The sequence below is a fragment of the Panulirus ornatus genome, chromosome 16, assembly GCF_036320965.1.
Source record: "Panulirus ornatus isolate Po-2019 chromosome 16, ASM3632096v1, whole genome shotgun sequence".
Lineage (NCBI taxonomy): Eukaryota > Metazoa > Arthropoda > Malacostraca > Decapoda > Palinuridae > Panulirus > Panulirus ornatus.
The window spans coordinates 2,883,237-2,901,703 of record NC_092239.1 but is presented as its reverse complement, the minus strand read 5'-3'; the positions used below and the strand labels follow the sequence as shown (position 1 = coordinate 2,901,703).

General features: G+C 38.2%; 1 protein-coding gene across 1 annotated transcript; it reads right to left on the bottom strand.

Annotated features, from left to right (window-relative positions):
- Positions 1 to 13,683, bottom strand: LOC139754037 (uncharacterized). The gene is made up of 11 exons (XM_071671022.1): positions 13,380 to 13,683; positions 9,648 to 10,696; positions 9,245 to 9,481; positions 7,315 to 7,485; positions 7,068 to 7,171; positions 6,195 to 6,353; positions 5,733 to 5,843; positions 5,176 to 5,326; positions 3,800 to 3,964; positions 2,269 to 2,457; positions 1 to 1,460 (listed from the first exon to the last, which is right to left on the bottom strand). Exons 2-11 carry the CDS (start codon positions 10,669 to 10,671, stop codon positions 1,303 to 1,305), a joined length of 2,469 nt encoding a protein of 822 aa, XP_071527123.1. The 5' UTR covers positions 10,672 to 10,696; positions 13,380 to 13,683; the 3' UTR covers positions 1 to 1,302.
- Positions 13,684 to 18,467: the final 4,784 nt, after the last annotated feature.

Here is an 18,467-nt window from a genome sequence, read left to right as displayed (position 1 = left end):
TTAATGTAATAGGGAGCAATTTAATCAGTTTGATTCAGTTAATGTTATGTAAGTTACATTCCATAGATTATTGGTTCTATCTGTATTTAAACTAGACTTTCTGAGTTATAATACATAAATCTATAGTTCGATGCAAAAATGTTTTCAATGGAATCAGCAGCACAGCCAGAGTTTTTCTGTATAGGGGAAGGTCCAAGACAAAACTTTCAAACAAGTTAATCATTACAATTTTCCATATTTCTTCCAAGTTTTAGATAAGGAGAAAAACCTTTTACATGAATGAATACTTTCAGTTAGGGAGATTCCATGCCATTCTGTGGTTAAATATGATCCCCAGTTATTCTTGGATTCACCACAGGACCTCTTTCTTTATATTCAGTATCCAAAACAGAATAAGTTTGTTCATGCATTACCCTGCTTCCAGTGCAGGAAAAAGGTGAACATTGTAAAAAGACTTGAAAACTTCCCTATGTAATACTACACTCAACATTTTCTTGCATTTTGTGGTATTCACCAGATAACGTTTAACATTTATAAGATGTTCTGAACAAGATATAGGAAGCTAGAATAATTTCAAAACCCCTACCTGCGTGTTATATGTAAGTTATTCAACACTCATCAAACATCATTCCAATTTCATAATCCTTTATCTAATTATGGTTGGAAAAGTTTTGATACTAAACTTGTGTTTGAGATCCTTCACTTAATGAAAAATTCTCACTATATCAACGATGAATATATAATTTCAAATAATCATATACTAACAAAACAGTAAGTGAATCATTATCAACACCAATTTGTAAATGATAATCCACACTGCATTCATCAGGGATACAGTTCTTCACTGAAAATATATATAATTTCACCCTGTAACAGTGACAACCAAATGAAAACCTCACCCACTCTGTTAAGAGTGAATAAGGTTTGTACCTGAACCTGAAATATTTGTTCACCAAACATTCTTCACCACCATCACTACACAGTAGGATGGTTTTCTAAGGTTATGGGCCTATTGGATTCTAAACAGCAATATCCCCAAAATACTAGATGCTTCTCTATTGACTCATAAGACTGGTGCATACACAGACACTGCCAGTATGTAATAGGCACTTTGTTTCTAACCTTGTCATTATGTCATTACACATGTTTGGTCAAGATAAGGAGCTTAATGTCTGTGTTAACTAATTAAATCCATTAGTTACTGAGGCAAGAAGAATCATCTGCAAATCTTCTCAATGCATAGTGGGGAGGTGAACCACCAACAACTAACCATACAAAAGTTCATGTTCACCAATCTACATATTAGTAAGGCCAGGAACAACAGGAACCCATCTTGACACAAACAGAGGAAGCTGGTCGTGCTCTCAATGACAGCCATAGCTGCTGATTTGGGACATACATTTCTGCTGGGATGTCATCATTATCTGGACTTAGTTTGACTTCTTTATCATGTTTCCGTCCTGAAAAAGAAACGTGTGGTATGTATTTGGTTGCTATTTTCAATAAAAATGGTTTCAAGTCAAAAAAATATTTTCTGGGCCTTAACAGGCTATCAACCACACCCTAATAATCCTGATCCCTCTCAAAGACCCTGGACAATACATTATATGGCATATCTTTTGCATATTCAAAGCATTACTAATGATTGTGTAAGTTTAATTCCCCATATTCTAAGCTGCATTCAATGTTGGTTAGCTGAAGAAGAATCTTCCCCGTACATTTCTATAACACTTTATGTCACATATTCTTGATCCCCATCTACGTGTTGAATCTAATAACAAAACTAATCATATCTATAATATGCAGAGCTCAATTTTCTCTGATTAAGGAGCTTTTGATACATTAATTGTTAATACTAATAAGGGAGGCAATGAAAAGCATATAGAAGGAATAATCTTCAAGAAGTTATGAGACTAAGGTGGGAATGGTCAACAAATTTAAAGATGGAGTAACACCTGTTTTATGGAGATGCTGAAGTTCGGTAAATGATTAAGATCTATGGTTAAAACAAAATGTTAAATGGTTTTAACTGAAACTCTGTTGTTAACAAATTGGATATAAAAACTCACAGAAAGTACATGTAAAATATGATGTGCAAGTATATCACCCAAACTTGGAATATTTTCCAAAACCAACATCTGGCACACCAAATGGTCAAGGTTTGATTAGTAAGACTGTATTCTGACCTAGGTTCATATTCATTTATCAACCACAGTTCAGATGGTAGTAGTTAAAGTGAAGGTAAAGAAAGAAGATTAATGTTCTCACCTGCACTGATAGGACCCATGGGTGCCACTTGGTTTTGTGAGGTATACCCTACAACTAAAGGAGGTTGTCTCATGAGTAACCTTGCCACACCCTCACATTCTCGTAACACATCCACTGCTAAGACCTGAGTACGAGCTTCCGGTGCCAGACCTGGGTATTTCTGCAACCATTCTGCTAGTGCATGAAAATCTGAAAAAGAACAGAGAGCAAGACAACCACATCTTGAGATCAGAGACCAGGATTATGACACACTAGAACAATACAACTGAAAGTGGTAAACATGAATGCAGTGGCAGAGAACTAAAGTTCAGAAACTGCACAGACAAAATCAAATCAGATATTGCTAGGGTGTCAAGACAAAACTTATCAAAAAGAAGAAAACACACCTGACTTTTCATGAATTATAAATCCTGACAAGAAAAGAAAAAGAACAGAAAGGATGATGGGGTTTAGCTCTTGTAATAAGGGATGACTTGATGGCTCAGGGACTAGTAGCAGATAATAATCCAGTAAGAAGTATGCGATGGGAAAAGAGACTGTATCAAAACAATGCACTATGGTTTTGATGGTAGACTCCATTAAAAAGTATTCAACTACATCCATTATAAAAGCTCTTCATAGCATTCAAATGTCTCCCGTGAACATATGTAAAGTAAAAAAACTTTCCTGTCTTCCTATTCACTTTATCATAGGCCTTTCCTAAATCCATAAATGCTGCACACACCTTCTATCTATGTAAGATTTATCACACTATCTTTCCATGTGCAAACATCTGATCTACGCACTCTTCCCTTCCTAACCCTCAGCGTTCCTCCACAGGAAGGGATCCTTCTTAAATGATCAATCAATATCCCACAAGACACCTTGTAATTGGCACTGTGAGACAATCCTCTATACAGTAATACTTATACTCTCTTTTATTCCACTTTCCTTTATACAATGTGACAACTATGGCCTTTGTCCAGTCATCATGCACTTGACAACTTTTTTCATGCTTCCAAACACACTTTCCAGATCCATTCCACAGCAGTTTCACCATCTTACCCATCATACCATCTATACCCTAAGATGTTCCACTCATTTAATGCTTTATTGTTCTTCTTGCCTACACCTTTGTAAAATCATTCTTACCATGATAGCTATTAATCTTTCTCCTTACCTCTAATCTTAAAGCACCAAAAGACATACATGTCTGCCTAAATATCATTTTCAGTCACCTCAGGATTATTCAACGGCATTGCAGCAGAGAATCTATTAAAATACTATTTATGACATATTGTAAACTGCTTTCATGGAATACAGCATGAGACTAATGATAAATAGTTACTTTCTAATAATACCAAATAATATTCAAAAACAATGTGGATTGGGATGGTGAGTAAACACAGGAGAGGTTTTGAGTTTTACTCTTCTAATATTTTGGCTTATACATAAACTTTTTTCAGAGAAACTGTTTCTCTTTTAGTGGAAACCAAAGTGTTAGAAGACTAAAACTCAAATGCCCTTACTTGTGTTTAAAATATTCACATACCTTTCAACAACTGTTGTGCACCCCAAAGGGAAAACTTTATCTTCTGAATTCTAATGTGTTCCAACCATGCATAACAAACAACTTTTAATATGGTAGCTCCTGCACGTCGCTGCAACACCACACCGAGTTTTGAAACAGCATCCAGTACTGGTTCTAATACTGCAGCTGTGGAAGATGCTTATCATAAGGGGAAAGCATATTAAATCATAGAGGTGCTTGTTAATCAATATGTGTGAGAAAACTCCAACAAAGGCATTTTACTTTGAATACATAAAAAGGTGAACATGATACAAAAGCTGAAAAAATTTATGTTGCTGTGAAACTAATCTTTTAAAATTTTTCAGTTGCAGTGTGGCGAGTTACAAGTGGAGTATGGTTATGCTTACACATACAAAGGAGGCACAGGAATTTATGTATTTGGGAGCTATCTAGTGTCAGTTAGGTGATTTGGACAGAGTGATACGAGAGAGAGAGCAGTACAGAGTAGAAGAGCTGATGGGTCTCTTAATAAAATATTGAAGGGAAGAGGTGTAAGTATGGAAGTGCAGAAAGGACTAAGGGACAGCAGAGTCCTCCTGAACCTGACCTATGAAGCCAAAACACAGACATGGGATGAGTCAAAGACGTCAAGAATCCAGGCTGTGGAAATGAGTTATTTGAGGGGAACATAAGGTAAGACTAGATGAAAATGAAGAAAGCAATTAAGGGGTGTAAGAGAGATTGAGTATGGCAGGGAATGCATAAAGAGTGTGTTGTGGACTGGTATAGTGGGTGAAACATAATACTTTGTGGAATTATTCCAACGAGCACCAAAGAGCCACCCCCCCAACCCAGTCTTACACACCACTACCCCAGACATACATATGCCTGACACTATACTCATTAGACATGTGCAAGTTACTGTTCCTCATCTGCGTCCTGAACACCACCCACCTCAAGCATTACAAACAATGATTCAGCATAACATAATACCCCCTCATGCCTCAGATGCAACTTCCCCACTGAACACTTAAACCTCAGCTGTCCTGTGCTCACTCCACATGAACATGCACACAACTTCACCATACATTTTGACCTGTGGTCCAACCTGATGGATGAAGCCAGCTTCCTGAGTGCTGCAGAAAAGGGAATCCTGGGGCAGAAAGGTAGAGGTAAAAGTACATATATACATCCTAACCTACATTAAATACCCATTCATCAAAGAGCCCGAAGAGAAAGATGAACAGCTAGTTTGGCTCTGAATTAACAGTCCTGTCCAAGATTCATACCTTGGCATGTCCGCATGTGATTCATTATCAGCGATACTAACTACTACATCACAAAAGCTCACGAATACATCAACACATAATGCCTTAAAACACTGTCAGAGATCATACCAATATATTCATAGACATAGAAATGTGGTTCATGAGGAATACGGCCAATTCCCCGCCATATCTGTGGTTTGGGCATGGAATTTTGTAACTGGGCCAGACTCACAGTTCGACAGACAGCACTAACAGCTTCCACTGTCTCTGCTTCATAGTCCTGAAGATAGAATAAAGTAATAAGAATTATTCTTTGTAATATCATGGAATTTCAAATCTATCACAAACTATATTTCTCACTTGTAGACAGACCCCTAATGAACATCTGAGAGAACTCTTGCCACAAGGGGGTTACAACACTAGTTTTACCACAGAAAATAAGACATATCCATGAGAATTCATCCTCTTTGATCACCTTTAAACATATGAAGTAAGCAGATGCTCATAACCAGTGACTAAATGACTTAAGGTAATCTTGGAGGTGGCCTCTCCATATAGGGAAAACAAAATGTAAGTGAATTACTGAGATAAATGATAGATGACATTATCTACATAATAAAAATGGTGGAAAACAAACAACACCTGCAAGTAACACTGAACAAAAGAAATGCAAATGAAATTCCTACCTTTGTCTTCTCTACAATATCTTCAATAATTTTCACAAGTTTGTCACGAGACATGGCATACAGTAGCCGAGCCATATCATCTGTCTTGATGAGGTTATCTCTTTCCTGGATCTGTAACATTATGAGTAATACAGTTGCAATAAAAAATCCACAAGATGTTAATTCAATGTCATCCACACGAAAGAGTCAGCTTTAAGCTTGTGAAAAGAGACCGTCATTGTCTGATTCCTCATGTCAAAGATGCATTTACAGTAGTATCTCCATAACTAACAGGAAAAGTTAGAGTATATTTTCCTAAGCTTTTATCTATTTTCTAAGCCCTCTTTGGGGCAAGCTGAAAATAAATGAAAACTTGGGAGAATGGGTTTAACTCTTCTAGTGAGTTGTCTACTCACAGAACAATGAGGATCAACACTATCATTAGAGTATTGTTAAACTTTAATACAATTTTCATCCACTTACCCTTAGCTTCTTTAGTTCTTCTATAACTCTAGGTAAGTCAGCTTGAGTGAGGAGGTAGTAGGGGGCTGTGTTCCAGGTGTGCAGAAGGTGAGTCGAATGAAGCTGTAGCCAACAAAGCATTGAATTGACTGTTGCTCCTAGCCTAAGAAGCAGCCCTACCTGTTGAACGGAACTGTGAATTTTAAAAGCTGTTCTACATTATATGTACAAATGAACAGCAAAGAGGTCATGAATAACAAATTTTCAACACATCTGTAACAGAGTAAGCACAAGTCTAGTTAAAAGAAATGGAGAAGTGGATTTCATGTTTTTGGATTGCTAGAAGACATGTGATACCTTCCCATAAAAAAGATGATAAAGAAATTGGACTTCCAAGCAGGAACAAAAGAGGTTCTTTACTGTGAACCAAGTTAAGCAGGATGTAAAAGAATAATTTCTAATTGTTAAATAATCTGGAAAGAAAATATTTACCTTTACTTTAGGGAAAAGCTATTGTAACTTTCAAATGGAATTTATAGAAAATCCTAAAGTTCTTAAAGGGTAATAAACTTCCGCTACAAAGTTGCAATCCCTAAGCCTCAAAACACCATACCATACTAGGAACTTGGATGGAACAGTGGTTTCTGAGACTCGACTGATGATATCATACTGTAGGTTTGATTTATTGGAGGGATCATATTTCTTTCTTTACATCTCAAATTAGCAATAATGTTATCCTTTTCATACATCTTTCCCTAGTTCCTCTCATGAAATCTTCATATTACAACCAAAAGATGCAATCAACCTAAATCAGAAAGTGATATCTTTTATGAGACTGTTACAGACTCCCCCAACCAGAAAGTTACAGCCTATTCCAAACACACAATCACTTACTTCATCCCCTACAGGCCAGTCTTTGGGTTCCTTCTCCACCTCAGTTTTTTCTATTTCATTAATTTCCCAAACTAGTAACTGAACTACATCTCCAAAGCCATCACCTGTACAAAAAAAAAAGTTACTTGTTGCATCTCAAATATTTTCTGTTTTTGGTTGTCTATATAAATATTACATGATCATAAGCAGGCCTCACTGATCTTATGACATTTTAAGAATTCATGGAAGTAAAAATACAACCTCTTACCACCTACAGTACAGAAATTCGCATCAGGTAGTTGGTAAGGTTCAGGGGATGAGCGAGCATATGCACCAACTCCCCTTACCATACCCCTGTCTATAAATGAACTTGTGGCTAAGTGTCGACACTCATCTACCACGCCCTCACAACTTGTAAAACAGGATTCAGGTATAAGAGCTGAAAAATATGCACATCATACAATATGATAGGAAAATAGTGTACAATTGGTATAACAATGAAAAGGGTATATAGCAGAATCTGTTCAGATATCAAAAAGTTATTTACATACTTACAATATTGAGTGTACAGTTTTCAGATACAGATAATGCCATCCGTATACACTGCAATGGTGATCATGAGTAAAAATCACTTATGAACTGGGTCCTCAAGAATAAATAAAAGCATAAACCTCCTTCATATTTCATTTAGGTTAAGGTTCAACTGGATGTATGAGCTACCCTTTAAACCAGAAACTCAATCCTACACTACATCTAACATGAGACTAAGTGAGCAGTTTTTGTACGAAATTTTCTGTAGAGTCCTTAAAAATGAGAGAATCTTCAGGCTGTATTCTTCAAGAGTTAATGGGAGGTCATATAAGAAGACATTGAAGAGGGTTGGAGAAACAACTGCTCCTTGGGCGACTCCAATATAGACCTTAAAGATTCTAGACATTAAGCTTTTGTGAGTGATTCCGGCTTTATTGCCAACTACAATTTGACCACCTGATTTTTTTTCTATAACTGTGGAGGGTGGTGTCAAGAATCTTTTTTATGAGAGGATGTGTCAGTGAACAGTGTAAAACAATTTACTGTGCGACAGTGAGGCTGTGGTTGGTGGAATCCACCCAAGATATGTTCTGTATCATCTACCGTAATGTGGTAGTGGAGTGATTGAGTACAAAGCCAGTTGTGTGGGGGGAGAGTGGGATATTTTGCTAACATTTATGTATCTATTATACTTGATTGCCGTTTCCTGTGTCTGCGAGGTAGTGCCATTCTTATCATCTCCTCTCAGTCATCATTTTTAAATAATTACTTGATCCTTCAAAATCTTATGCATAGTATCCATCATTCTCTTACAACAAAACATATCCATCATTTGTTTCTCTGCCCTGAGATCTCTATACAGGGAAAGCTTTATCATCCAGGACTTTGGATCACGGCAGTTGAGTATGTTACCGTGCCAGTCACAAGATCAATTCATCAATACTGTATATACTACAAATATTTTTTCAACATCATGCTCCTGTTCCACAGTACCGTATTTCCTTTGCTTAACTTGTTCTAATTCTGTGAAAAATTTGAACCGTTGTCCTTTACTTTGGTCATGATATTACTATTGAGTGATTAACAACAACTGTATTCTCTCATCAATCTGGTACACCTTTCAACTATCTATGTGCAGTATGAGTACTACTGTTTACATTTTTCTCCTTTGTCAGAAGATACGTCCATTGATAAATTACAAGAACTGAATGCCATAACTGGATGATGCAGAAAATATCCAAAGATAAATTAAGTCCATGTGATGAGTGTGAATTACTGTGGAAATCAGGAACTGAAGCTTGGATAAGAAAACTGTAAACAACATAGCTAAGCAACAATGGTGGGAACTACTGCAGTATTACGAACTTTCAACAAATACCAAGAGTAGGCTAAGATATGCTGAATAAAACTGTACTGAGATTTTGGATATTCCAAACATAAGAGCTTTATGTTTAGCTGAATGCCAGATAAAAAAACTGTACTGATAACTAATGCAGCTTACCTAATCCCTCACAAATTCTGTACCAAGGTCAATACTTTAATGTATTGTCTTCTAACAATAAAAGGAATATACATTTTCCACCCTGTCTTCTCTGTACATAATACACTATGTTTCAGGACATCCTTGCAGCACTCACCTAATATCATAATCTAGACATGTGACATACCTTTACTGCAGTACTGTTGGAAGATAGTCAGTACTTGGAAAAGCTTGAGAGGCATTAGGAGCGCTGGAGGTGGGAATGGTGGGGGTCTGACTGGTGGTGGAACCCACAGCACCAATTCCTCAACAAACTCTGATCCCTCACCCCAAACTCTCTCCACATAGTATGTTTCAATACGGGTTCTAGCAGCTTTACTTAGACGTTTCTCCCCAGACTTACTTTGTTTGACCATTCCTTTAACTGTAAGACCACATTCATAATCATATTTAGAACATATATACTGTAGTTTACATTCAAGCATCTTCCAAACTTGTTGAGTATTTCAAATAACTGATGTAAAATGCAGTATATAATAACACTGTATTACAGAGTGAAGGAACTAAAGTACTTTACATCCAACACTTACCAAGGACTCCAGTAGTCTTTGTAAACTTTTCAACCAGTAAGTTGAGTAGCTCAGAGTTAGTCTTAATTAGACAATCGACTTTAGAACAACATACAGGTCTTGTAACATCTCCAGCATCATTAGCGGGAAGATAATCTGTGCCTGGAAAGTCTTCTCCAAACTCCATCCGCAAAGCTAAGTCTAACTTTTGCTGATTTATCTTATTTTCATCTTCTTCCTTAGCAATTGCATCTTCAAATATATCACCACTAATCAAACCTGATTTACCACTATAATTCACAGGCTTCCAAGGCAACAATGTTCCATTTTCAGTTGGCATTTTGAATTCAAGCATTAAGGTATCTGCAATGCACTTAGTTACATGAGGTGCTCTCTCTCTACCTACAATCTGAAGAATCTTAGATGCTGTCATTTGTTTCAGACATGACAGTGGAGGAATCAGATTATCTGGCATTACAGTTCTATACATTGAATCATCATTTTCTTCCTCATCTTCAGCTTCATATTCATCATCTTTCTTAGGCTTGATGTTCTTTAGTTTTATAAGTATCTCATTGTATGCTGCTATAACTTCGAAAACACCGGCATCTGACAACACTTTTGATTTTTCATGGAAATTTCCCCCCATAATTTTTAACTGAGCTTTTATCATACTTTCAACTGAGAAAAGAATTGTGTCCCGTTGTACCTCTACTTCAGTATGTCTCTCCTCTACTCTACTAAAATGAATTTTACAGAACTTACTCCTAGATTTTAAGAGTTCTCTATACTGTTCTTCCATTTCCAAAAAGTTTGCTGCATAATCTCTAAGGCCCATAACAACTTTCTTTAAGGCAGCTTCATGTCTAGCCAACACTTTTGCTTGTACACTTGACGTCTTTATATTTCCCTTGAGTTGCGCATGCTCTACTTTTATTCCATGATGTATCCTTCGAATTGCTTTTACCAGCACTCGCGTCACTTTGTGGAAGTTGGCCCATTCTGTGCAGAACTTTTTACACTCAGCATTCACATCTTCCATCATCTTTACTTAGCACTTTTATCTAAACCTGTAAGATGTAAAACTCAACAGCATTTAGAATTTGCCACATTAGATCAATGACAAAGAACCACCATAAACATTACATATTGAACAAAACTAGTATGATTTTTCAAATCTATTATATCTAAGCTTTGACATATTAAATCAAGACTCATCCTTGGATACTCTTTCCTTAACTGGATTTACTCCTTCACTCCTCTTCATTCCCATGCTTATCAAAGCCTCACTCCCATCCTTTAATGCCATTAGCCCTCTCAAGTACTCCACCCATTGATTAAATGCTTCACCTGACACTCAAAAGGTATCCCCCAGCATTTCTTCTAATGCTACCACTTCTCTCTCTCTCTCTCTCTCTCTCTCTCTCTCTCTCTCTCTCTCTCTCTCTCTCTCTCTCTCTCTCCCTCTGCATTTCCTTCCAAAAGATTTTGTTGTTTTCTACACACTTTTCACACATCACTCCCCTAAAGTTTCCATCTTCCGTTGTTTTTTTCCTTGTAGTATCATCCTCTTGATTCTTATCTTTTAGTTATTCTCCTGCTTTATCACATCCCTAACTTGCTTGGGCAAAAAACTCCTTTACAGACCTCGTCTATATCCATTCAACTTTTTCATCCCAACACTCTTGTAAAGCACATCCTCTACTGCCTTCATTATATGCCTCCCAGAGGAACCATTCCAGTCCTTCCACAGTACCCTCACTTCTGACTCCACTATCTACCAATTTTCCATACCTTTTTCTAGTATTCCAACCTCATTTCCTGTTCATTCAGTCTCTCCACTGTTACCCTTATCTCTTTCATTTCTATTCCCTAGATTTATATACCCACTTTATAGTGGCATATGCATACATACCGTACATGTGTGTTCCAGTCTTACAGTGCAACTAAAAAATCCTAGAATTTACACATCTATACCACATAATGCCATTTTAGTCAAACTCAGTCACAGTAAAAGGGCCTCACCTTCCTAATCTTCCCTTAAAAGCCTCCTTCCAGCATTAATCACATTTATCCCCCTCCCAATCATTCCTACACCTTGTCATATTGTTTTTCAACCTCTTCCATGCTTAACAAAAGAATCCATCCTCCTATCCTTGAACCCCTTTATGAATTTTTCTCTCTCTTCTCTTCTTCTCTCATGTCACTCACATTAAAGGAACCTACCCTTATAACCTCCTTTGCTCCTCCCCTTCCCTAATCCTGCCCATGAGACCTTACTGCTAAGTGAATTGCAACTAAGTGCACAGTATCTCAAAGGACAGCAACGTCAGCTCTTCTGGCAAACACAACAACTATACATTTAAGAAATAAGATATGAAGTACATAATCTTTTACAATAAAAAAACTTGAAGCAAGTTTAAAGGATAAGACATAAAAACTAGTAAAGGTAAATATTTGAGAGAAAGAAATAATAACACAGTAAAAGATAAAGGTAACAAACTGGGAATCCCTGCTTGTATTCATTTCATTGGTTCCACCCTTGAAGAGGTGTACAAACAAGTTTACCATGAGAAGGTGGGGTCAAAATTGGCTACCCAACCATTCCAATGTGCTTTTCACTTGCATCATCTAATACATAAAGCTTTTATACAGTAACCTTTCACATGACCTCACTGGTCACAATACAGCTACTGCAATGTACATCGAGTTTCAAGCAGACATATGACATTAGCTTAAAGAATAGACAATCAGCTATCTACTGACAAAAACTACTACACATTAATTGTCCTATAGATATAGGAATTATGCATACTGACTCAGTAGTAATTGGATATGCCACTGTAGAACAATTCATTCCAATACATATTATATAACTTGTTCTACACTATGATATAAATAGTCACTGAGGTTACTATGTCCTAATTTTGGCTACCATTTTAACAAACCTACATTCAATAGTGCACTGGTTTCGATAAGCCGCTCTGACCTATCTTCACCTTTGTTGGTGTATAATAACCTCAAACATATGAGTAAGGATTCTGTGACATTTGGCCAAACTGCAGTGTGATATACTGCTGCATATCCCTGAATTCTTTCACAAAGCATAATAATGGTGGCACTAATCTATGCTTGAAAATACTCCTCAAAATCAGCTAGACAGATCAAAAACAAGAATCATAAGTCAGCACAAACAAGTTCTAGTGACATTCACATTTCTCATGAAAAAACAGCAAAAGGTATTGGTGACTACAGGATATTCATAATGTTCATCAAAAAATCATTTACAGCATTTTGTTATCAAACTGTTCTAAAAATGGGAGAGCATGGCAATCTCTAGGAAGAGAACCCTTCTAACACGAAATCACTTGCTCCAAATTTACATATCCCATAATTCAAAAAATTTAACTCCGTATACATCAGAAAGACTAATACCAGCAACGAATGTCCCATGGCATGCATTATTTACAAAATTTCTGTTGACATACGAACATGGCAGGACTGATTATTTCCTCAGGAAGCTACTGAATATGTTCTTTTAGATATCTCAGTTTACTAGCAAACATATATGAATAATGACATGAAACACTACAAACTTTATCATTAAAATGCACCAGTCGGCACATCTCAATTACCATCTTTGAACAATGGTATCTGATTTCGTAAAACTCTACAAGAACTACAGTTTAAACAGAAGTATATGAGAATGTCTTTCTTTACCTATATCATCCATAGGACAGCAATATAACCTACCTTTGACTGCTAGGATATTCCCCTATATGGAGCTGAATATCTTTCTGAATAAGGCTGGCTGATTACGGTCACCAATTCAACGAGGAAGGCGCCTTCCCGCTTCTCTTTCTTCTCCACATTTGAGCTTTCCATGGCGAGACCCACATGCATTTTAACATTACTTGATAAATTTTCACTTATATCACAGCAGTAATATATATATATATTAGGCCTACCCTTCAATATGAAACATTATCATTTGATACATTCCCTGAGATAACATTGTTGTGTTGCCAGCATTGTTGTTTACAGTGACGCAGCTACACCGTTGCCATAGCAACGCTTCTCTACCAGCATTCATATCTGCTGGTTATTGCGTAATGAGAAATACTAATTGGAAAAAAAAGATACGATTTCAAGTATAGGGGAAACATACAATAATTGCAACCCTGTAGAATGATTGGGGCTGGAAATTGAGAACTCAATCTATATTCCATATCAACATTTCATTTAATCTAGGTACGATTTCGTCAATTCTACCTGAAACTGCCTTTTCTAAGAAAGTTTCTCTTTCTGCAATGGCTAATGAAATTGTACATAGAGAGTGCGTCACTCTGTAACATTATATCAGTGCTCTTAGTCTCAGTTATCTGAAAACACTTAAATTCCACGTTCCATTGTCCGCCACAGGGTTAATTCGTTTGTTATTAATCAAACTTATCATAAATCAACCCGGTTCCTGGCCAAGTTAGTGTCGCAGAGGCCAAGGCCTACACGTATACCTATATTTGTCTCCTGGGGTTCTGTCTTCAGTTCAGCAGGTAATGTGTCAATACACCATTTCTGGCGTTGACAAAATGAAGAAGCATTAATGCTTCCATTGGATCTATGTACGGAGGACCGATGGTATAAATAAACAGGTGCTTGGCCACTGCCATACAGTCTAGTATAAGATCAGCTTCAGCGTGAAAGAGAACGTGATAGGGAACGTAATATACAGCGAATCCCGCCAATCAGTATATAATTTTGGCTTTTTTTTAATGTCATAATGATATGCTCCACAAACCCAGCGGGAACGCTTTTCTCCTGGTCCATTACGGACATTTTTGAGGATAGTGTACCTCCCTGACCCCGAGCCCGGAGAACCAGTACAGATGCAGACGGATGAGTGGTAAATGGTTCAAAGGTGGAACTGTGCCCGATGATGTTAAGAGATGTGAAGACCAATGTTACTCGATAGATAAGATCTCATCCTCTGACCAGAAGGATTCACGGTGACAAGGGAGGAAAAGGGAAGACAAATCAGGAGGAGGATTAACTCTCTTAATAAGAGACAGCCTCAAGTTTAAGGAAATAATGGAACACGACCTGTTCAAACATTACCTATGAGGAAGAGCAACTGTATAAAAGAAATGTATAATTGCTTTGATGTTATGCAACCCTCTAAGGAATTTTAACGAACCAGAACGAATAACAGTGATAACATTAAAGGAATAATCACCATGGCATAAGCAACAGTCAAATATGTACTTCTCACAGATAGTGTAATTAAAAATAACGGGCATTTCTGTCATAAAGAAACAAGACTGAGGGAATCTGGATGCTTTTGAAGACCAAAAATCATGCAAACACATGTTTACAAAAGAAAATCTTTCATACAATTATGTTACTGAGCACCCCAGAATGGGAGGGAGTAATACACTAACATTACAAAACTTAACACATAGTAGCATGGAACAGACTGTATTTGATTTCATGGGAAGACTAATATTAGTCAAATTATATTAACATACTTCTTGTACTTTCATTTGAGTCTTGTTTTAAGCTTGTCATTATTATCTTAGTACGTAATTCACCCTCTCCCCCCCACTAAACTACATCCTGGTTATGCCCCTGTAAGTATAATTTAAGTAATTCACAGACGTGTACACTTGTTATCCATCATACGTTGCAGTAAGTTTATTCTAAAAACTGTGAACTATATATCTTTGATATAATACAACAAGCCACAAACATATTTGTTTTTAAGTGCGCAGTCGAAAGTAAGCATACAAATAGACTTCCTCTCCATCGCCAGCATGAAACCATGCATTTTGTTCTCTCTCTGCATAATCTACAAGAAATCGCGGACACTCATAAGCTTTTATAGCAGTGAAGACATAAACTTTCCCTAAATGAGCTCATCTACCCTCCTCACAATATCTTTATTCTCTCTCCCGAGCCTGTGAGAGGGGAGCGCCGTGGAAGGTTGACGCATGCGCAGCAGGGCAGCAGCTGCCGCCCTGTGGCCGCGGCGGACGGCCGTACTGAGTGTGTGGTGGTGTGCGCGAAAGTCCGTCAGTGCTGCTGGTTCAGTGGCGCGCTTCACTGGGGTGCTCCCTTGGGATAATTACAACGGGCTGGAAGCGAGAAGGTAAGGCATGGTGTGTTATATAAACTGTCCCTACACTACCAAATACATGTTGGTATGAGTTCATGGCGCGAGTCAGGAGTGGTCGTGGAGCGAGCGTTTGTTTGGAAAGCGCGGGAACAGATCCACATCGATCGACCGCTGGAAAACGCGCCAAAACAGATCTCATCCACGGCTAACTCCTGGGGCATTTCTATTTGTCTTATTCTTACAAACAGACGAGATCAGTTTGGGTAATGTCTGCTGATAACACTATACACTGTCTCCTACTACCGTGTCATGATGAAGGGTCACTGCGACACTCCTCGGATATCATGAAACACGACCCGGGACAGTAAAGCCTCAAAACAGGGTTTCTGAGGAGGCGCGTCAAGTGGCGTCGAGCACAACACCGCAAGGGGGGAAAGGGGGGAGTGGGGGGTCTGTGATGTTAAATTTACTGCGCGTCGATATTCAAGGGGATGAAGGTCGCTTTTATATTACTGGGAACATGTTCAGTACGTGCGCTGAATAGCGATGCATGTTGTGTCGACTGAACCTGAGATTTGAACAGGTGGATCATAACGCAGGTCTTGTCTGAATTGACGATTTTTTTCAAATTCAACCCAGATTATCATTTTTTCCATCGATATCAGTTTGGGATATTGATATACATCGTACCTTTCAATTTTAAGCGCTTCCGGGAAAATACCCGACTCAGTAACGGGATTAAGAAGGATTTACACATATATACTGGGTTGGTTGTTTATCGTAGCTTTAGGCCTATCAAATGCCAGGGGTCATCAAGGCCGACAGCGTCAGGTTATAAACACCAAATCGAAAAACCTTGAACATTTGTTTTCAACCCTTGCTTGGACGTTGGGCTCTTCCCCTTAAACTTCCACCTCATCTGCCTTTCATCCAGCCTTTTGAGCTCGCACAAATATTTATCTTTTATTTGCATATTCAAGGGAAACAAACTCACTTTTTTTTTAGACATTTATGCAGCGTGTGTATAAACATGATCAGCTTGAGTGTGTGTTAAACTGTAGGTCCTGACTACTGGAGGGAGGGGTTGTGGTTACCCCCACATTACTAACCACTATTCCTGACTCTTGATGATGACACTGGTGGACTCCCGTTGATGATGACAATGGCGGCTAAACCTCAAGAGTTTGACTCACAATCCCCCATCAACCTATAACGGTTTTTTTTAAACAATCTATGACTGAAGATCCTGACTGAAGACGCCTTATTAATCGCTTAGACATTCACCACCGCTTTCACCTTTGGCCAACCAGTAGGAGCATGACGCGGGCACGGCTCCGCGCGGCTTGCGTCACCACCTGTAATACCCTCGCTGACCTGACGCTGAGGAGGCGGGGGCAAGGTGAGGCCACACCTGTGTACTGATAGGGGAGACCCGGGGGTACTGATAAAGGTCATCTATGAGCTGATAGAGGGGCGTCCGTGAGGTTTGTGGTGCTTGAGTGATAAGGAAATACGGCACGCTGCAGCGGCTGAGGTGATTTAAATAATATGGATGGGTGGTACTGTTTGACTGACAGAGGTGCTGGAATTGTGTCATGACGGACGGGGGGTCGGGAGGTGGTAGCATGGCGTGGGGAGGTGAGTCGGTAGGTCAGGGTGGAAGTAGATGTGTGAGGTTGTAAGTGGACGACCTATCTGCTCAGTGACAAGAGAGGTGGTACGTAAATACTCTGTATCGGGAGGAAAAGTGGACACCAGGAGCACAACGGTACGACCCTCGAGCACGACGATACGACCCTCGAGCACAATGGTACGACCCTTGAACACGACGATACGACCCTCCAGTATGAAGGCATGGTCTTTGTCCTCATCCTGAGGTTTCAGGTCAAGAGCTAGGATATCATACCCAAAGGTCGTACTGCCGTGTCCGGAAAGTTAAAGTCCGGCAACACCGTCTCCATTTCCAGAGGAAACAGGCATGATATAGTGTGGCATGAAAGGATATGGTAGGATACAGCATGGCATGGTATTTTACTGCATGGCATGTTATAATATTCAGCATGGTATGATGTCATGTGTATTATTGCCTATAACATAAATCACATGATAAATTGTACATTCTGATATAGTGTGGCACTATATGATATAAATGTATCAAATGGCAAGGTATGTAATATAATATCGTATATTGTATAGAGTGCAAAGTTGATATAGGACATGGTAAAAGCTATGGTGATATATATATATATATATATATATATATATATATATATATATATATATATATATATATATATATATATATATATATATATATATATATATATATATATATATATATATTAATGATATACGGTATAAGACAGAATAAATACCTCTTCGTTTGCATTTATTTCAACAAACTATAATAAATCATGAAGTTTTCCACTTTGTAGCAAATTTAAACACAGTTTCAGGAAAGATCTTAACAAAACGCAACGAGGCTGCCTCCTGACCCTGTTGATGTTACGAAGTGTGTTTAAATCACAGAAGAGATGTTGTACGAGGTTCTCAGAGGTGCACGTCAACCGTAGACCAATGTACAGCAAACCCGTGACGGAAGGAAATCTTCTCATACTGGGGTTGGCGAGGCCACCTGGCGAAGGCAAACCCCTTTAAATCCGCTTCGTGATACGGCTTGTACGCCGAGGGCAGCGGAGAAAATAGAAAATATCTTGTAAAATCCATGA

Excerpts from the sequence above, each read along its gene's own strand:
- LOC139754037 (XM_071671022.1), bottom strand. The coding sequence starts at position 10,671 with ATGATGGAAGATGTGAATGCTGAGTGTAAAAAGTTCTGCACAGAATGG. Across the intron at positions 7,486-9,244 it reads CCAACAGTACTGCAGTAAAG|CTCTTATACCTGAATCCTGT; the intron begins GTATGTCACATG and ends CATATTTTTCAG. Across the intron at positions 6,354-7,067 it reads ACTGGCCTGTAGGGGATGAA|GTAGGGCTGCTTCTTAGGCT; the intron begins GTAAGTGATTGT and ends TCCGTTCAACAG.